Here is a 4,496-nt window from a genome sequence, read left to right on the forward strand (position 1 = left end):
ATTTTGATCATATTCAGGTGTAAACATCCAAGAATTCAGATGGTTGAGCATGTGGATTTGCTTAATGATGGAGGATGGGTTCCTCACATTGAAACAACTGGAGGAGCTGAGACATCATGACGATTGAGTTTTCAGTCATAGGCTTTATCAAATAGAAATCTGATTGTACTCCATTCATTGGCTGAGGACAAGTGTGCCAATAACATTGATCTTTGTTTAAAAGATGAAATTGAGCTGCTGTTTTTTCAAGATCCATTCCGAAACTAGGTAGAAGACTTGAAGACATGCATATTTGAGGTGTGGATAAAGCAAATAGAGGGGACGTCACATGCATCCAAGGGACCGAGGGCTGTGCCAATTTTACAAAACTCAAACCACCAATAGTAAACAGACATCAAGAGCTGGATCTTGTAAGTATCATTGTAAATATTTCAATTCCAGTCAATCAGATAATATATGCACTAGTTTGTGCTGACATCTCTCTTCTTCACTTACTTTTCTATGTGTGAACACAGTGTCATGCTTTTCAATAGTTTAAAATAGCACGCTTTCAATAATGCACATCTGACAACATGGTAGTTGTTAGTGCATCATGGAACCTCAAACTCTCATTGGTTGCCAAGCATTAAGTGTGTGCACAATAATGCTCTTGCCCCAAAGAATCTTTCTTCACACATATAATACAACCAATGCTTAATGTGGAAACTTTCACGATGATTAGCAAGGATTAGCTGAGCATGGACTAAGGGTCCTACAAGTCTTTTCGCCATCTTGCCTACCCATTGGTTGTTAATGTGCAGTAGCCACCAGGTTAAACATCTACATTCATTATGCAGACAGGCCCAACTCTCTCTGCTTGCAATCAACTCGCAATCCTCACCATCCAAAATTCAGAAAAAAACATGAGTAAACCGCCCAAAAGAATATGGCACACCCATTTTACACCACACTTCAATGCATAAAAGTTTTGAGGATGGACTGCACAATAGTGAGCTCTCCACAAAGTTTTTTGATGGAAAATAAATTCATGGCAGCTTCCCTTACAACAAACAATTTGCTAGTCTTCCTCTTTCATGGAGGAAAAATGCACGCACATGCCTTGTATATTTTGATATGATTGGGACTAAGATGTGTGCACCACTTGCAGCACTTGAGTAAGGGTAGCAAGAAAATCTTTCTTAAACCCAAGCTTAGGAGGGTTTGTACCCGAATAATACCTGCCATACAAAGCTTGAGCAATCGTAGTCAAGACACAAGTGAGCATTCAAGCTGTGATCCATTGGAAAAGTAAGGTTGGTTTGATTCAGCTCAAGACCGAAGCTCTGGATAGAAATGCATGGACTCCTCATAGATAAGTTCCTTGATGTCTTGCTCTGAGAGTGAGAGCTCATCAAATTCAACAACAAATGGTGTAGGGCACGTGGGCTCATCCGCCTCGTCATGTAAATTTGCCAGATACTGATGTGCTAGAGCTTCCTCCGCTGCAGTGTCATTAGAAATAATGAATGAGTGGTCCAAACAAAGAGAGCTAATAAACAAGCAAAATGTGTGTATGTGTAGGCCTGGGTCTAAAGGCCCGGATGGGAGCAATGAGCACATGAACACTAGCACTAATTAATTGCTGGAGAAGTACCTGTTATGCGTTTGCTTGGATCGAAGGTAAGCATTTTCTCTATCAAATCCATAGCCAATGGTGAAACTTCCGGAAACTTCTCTGCAAGTGGTTGTGTGGTGCTTCTAGGAAGCTGTTGCAGATATTTCCTGGCATTCTCACTCTTCACAAACCCCAGATCCGAATCGTTTGGCAAGCCAATGAGCTGCAAATTCCATAACCATCATCAGTACTCACTTCACCATGAAAAATTCAGCATGACAAAACCAAATTGGTCTCAAAATTGAGGCCTGGAAAGCGCTAAAAGAAAAACATTACGGTATGCACAGTCCCCCTAAGCAAAGGGTTTACTCAAGCTTTACCTCTATGATACAGCGCAGCTGATGTACATAGTCCTTTCCAGGTAACAATGGCTGCCTGTTTAAGAGCTCCATGTAAATGCAACCCACAGACCACATGTCGATGGCTGCGGTGTAGTCTGAGGCATTGAGGAGCAGCTCTGGTGCTCGGTACCACCTGGTCACAACATACTCCGTCATGAAGTCCGTTTCAGAGGTGGTCCGAGCAAGCCCAAAATCACATATCTTGAGGTCACAATTGGCATTGACAAGCAAATTGCTGGGCTTGAGATCCCTGTGAAGGACATTGGAAGAATGGATGTACTTGAGCCCTCGCAGCATTTGGTAGAGAAAATACTGCAAGGCAAAAGCATCATTCACTGGTTAGAGAAAGAGACACAAAGAAACCATCACCAAGAAACCAGCGACCTGCATGAGGCCCTGCAAATGGTCTAGGTGAATGTATATAGAAGTGAACCTGGCAATGTTCCTCTGTCAAGGGTTGACCCGAGCGGATGATTTGGTGTAGATCAGTGTCCATGAGCTCTGTGACTATATAGACATCATCAAACTCTTGCCTTTTGGGAGGGGGAATAATGTCCCTAATGGCAATAATCTGCACAGAAATCATTAAAAATGCTTCATCAAACACCTTATAGCTGTAAGAAACTTCAAACCCAAGATCTCTTTGGGATGCACTTTGTAGAAACCTTGATAATTTCAGGATTAAATCTCGACAAAAAGACCGAACACAAGCTCCATCATGGGGGTTAGGGCTTCAATTGGCCACCTACATTTTCATGATCCAAGTGGCGCAGAAGCTTGACCTCTCGCAACGTCCGCTTGGCATCAACCTTGTTGTCAAACACAGCCCCGATTTTCTTCACTGCAATTTCTTCATTGGACTCGGAGTCGAAAGCAGCACTAAGTACACAAAAGCAGCAAAAAACAGTTTGAATTTTAGCTATAAAAATTTTGAATGCATAGATGAAATGCACTGTTCTGTTCAGGAAACCACAAAACAGGTAGGGTTTCGTCAAAACATATCTGATACAAAGTTCAGTCAGAGAATAGCTTGAGCTTATCACAATACATTATGCTTTCATTCAGAAAATTTGGAATTTCGGCTGAAAGTAGGGTTGGGATTGAAATCTTTTAATAATCAGTAGATGGAAGCTCAAAGCATTAGTGTTCGGGTGAAAATATGCTCAGAAAATTAGGGTTTCAACTGGAAATACAGGGTTCCTCTATGCTTACCAGACAATGCCGTAGGCTCCTTTACTGACGGGGCGGAGAGGGGGCTGGTACTTAGCGGTGAGCACGAACTCGTTGCCGTAGATGTTGTAGTGGGCGAAGTTGCCGCAGGGGGAAAGGAAACCGCCGATGCCATTCTCGCCAGGCGGGATGGATGTGCGCTCGTCTCTTTCGTAAGAGAATCCTAGTTCCTCCTGCTGCTGCTTCTGCTCGACCTGCTCAGAATGCATTCTGATGCCCAGAAAAATTCTCTGAGGAAGGCGCTTGAGGAGAAAGGAAAGGGCTAAAGCAGGGAATTCAAAGACTGTTTAGAGAGAATTAGGGTATTCTGAGAGGGATGGCAGGATGTGGAAGAAATGGCTATGACCTTCTGAGAGGAGAATGGCGATGGCAGGATGTGGAAGAAATGGCTATGACCTTCTGAGAGGAGAATGGCGATAGCAGGATGTGGAAGAAATGGCTATGACCTTTGAGGGTAGTCGTAGTTTCCTTTAGGGTTCCTCTATGTTTATAGCTATGGCTATGGCTATGGTCTTTGAGGGTAATTAGGGTTTCCTCTGTGTGTGACGTCGAAGAGAGGCGAAAACGCGGCTTGTTGAACAGTTCTTCCTTCAGATGGGTGCTAGGTCAGAGAGGCTTCCGTTTTATATTTATATAGTAACAAAAATATAGTCCCACATTGCAATGTTCCTTTGAACTTAGTCAACCAGTTTAATAGTGTGTACATTTGATTATTGATACATACAAGATACATCACATGCAACTCATTTGATTGAGATTCCCCCCTTTGGACTAAGTTAACACTTCCTGATGACACGCGTGTGCGCACACACGCACAACAATCGAACGGAAAGATTGTGGATCACATGATTTTTGATGTGGTCATAAGAGATTTGCTCTAGCTTCAACCATGCCACCCCACCCTTCCTTTATATCCTCTTTTTGGATTCTGTTGATCCAGTTGCCCTATATGTTTTGGACCCATTTCAGTAGACCTCTTAATCAAAAGCAGTAGACCTCTTAATCAAAAGTAAGTTGTCGAGTATCACTTATGAATAGGCATTACCCTAACAAAGAAATACACTTGCATAAAGAGTGACAATTCCATTACTCAATAGTAAATTTGATGAAGTACTTCAAAACGGACATCTGACAGATCATACATATGTCCTCATGTGACTTTAAAGGCAACATCCAAAAAAAAACTTATACTACATTGAACCCTTGCGTTATGTGTGCTGATGAACTTTATCAAAGCAAAAAATTTGTAGCAAAAACTACTTTATCTTACA

The 4,496-nt window shown here is 42.1% G+C and overlaps 1 protein-coding gene across 2 annotated transcripts; it reads right to left on the reverse strand.

Annotated features, from left to right (window-relative positions):
* Window positions 1–406: 406 nt before the first annotated feature.
* LOC147620012 (mitogen-activated protein kinase 13-like) lies at window positions 407–3,821 on the reverse strand. Of its 2 annotated transcripts, XM_086772141.1 has the most exons (7): window positions 3,573–3,821; window positions 3,208–3,530; window positions 2,745–2,874; window positions 2,429–2,566; window positions 1,975–2,307; window positions 1,634–1,817; window positions 407–1,481 (listed from the first exon to the last, which is right to left on the reverse strand). In XM_086772141.1, exons 2-7 carry the CDS (start codon window positions 3,432–3,434, stop codon window positions 1,309–1,311), a joined length of 1,185 nt encoding a protein of 394 aa, XP_086628267.1. In that variant the 5' UTR covers window positions 3,435–3,530; window positions 3,573–3,821; the 3' UTR covers window positions 407–1,308. The 2 variants fall into 2 exon arrangements, with proteins under 2 accessions (XP_086628267.1, XP_086628266.1); XM_086772140.1 differs by having other exon boundaries at window positions 3,208–3,821.
* Window positions 3,822–4,496: the final 675 nt, after the last annotated feature.

The sequence above is a fragment of the Cibotium barometz genome, chromosome 32 (genome assembly GCF_041138505.1).
Source record: "Cibotium barometz isolate CiBa-2024 chromosome 32, ASM4113850v1, whole genome shotgun sequence".
Taxonomy (NCBI): domain Eukaryota; kingdom Viridiplantae; phylum Streptophyta; class Polypodiopsida; order Cyatheales; family Cibotiaceae; genus Cibotium; species Cibotium barometz.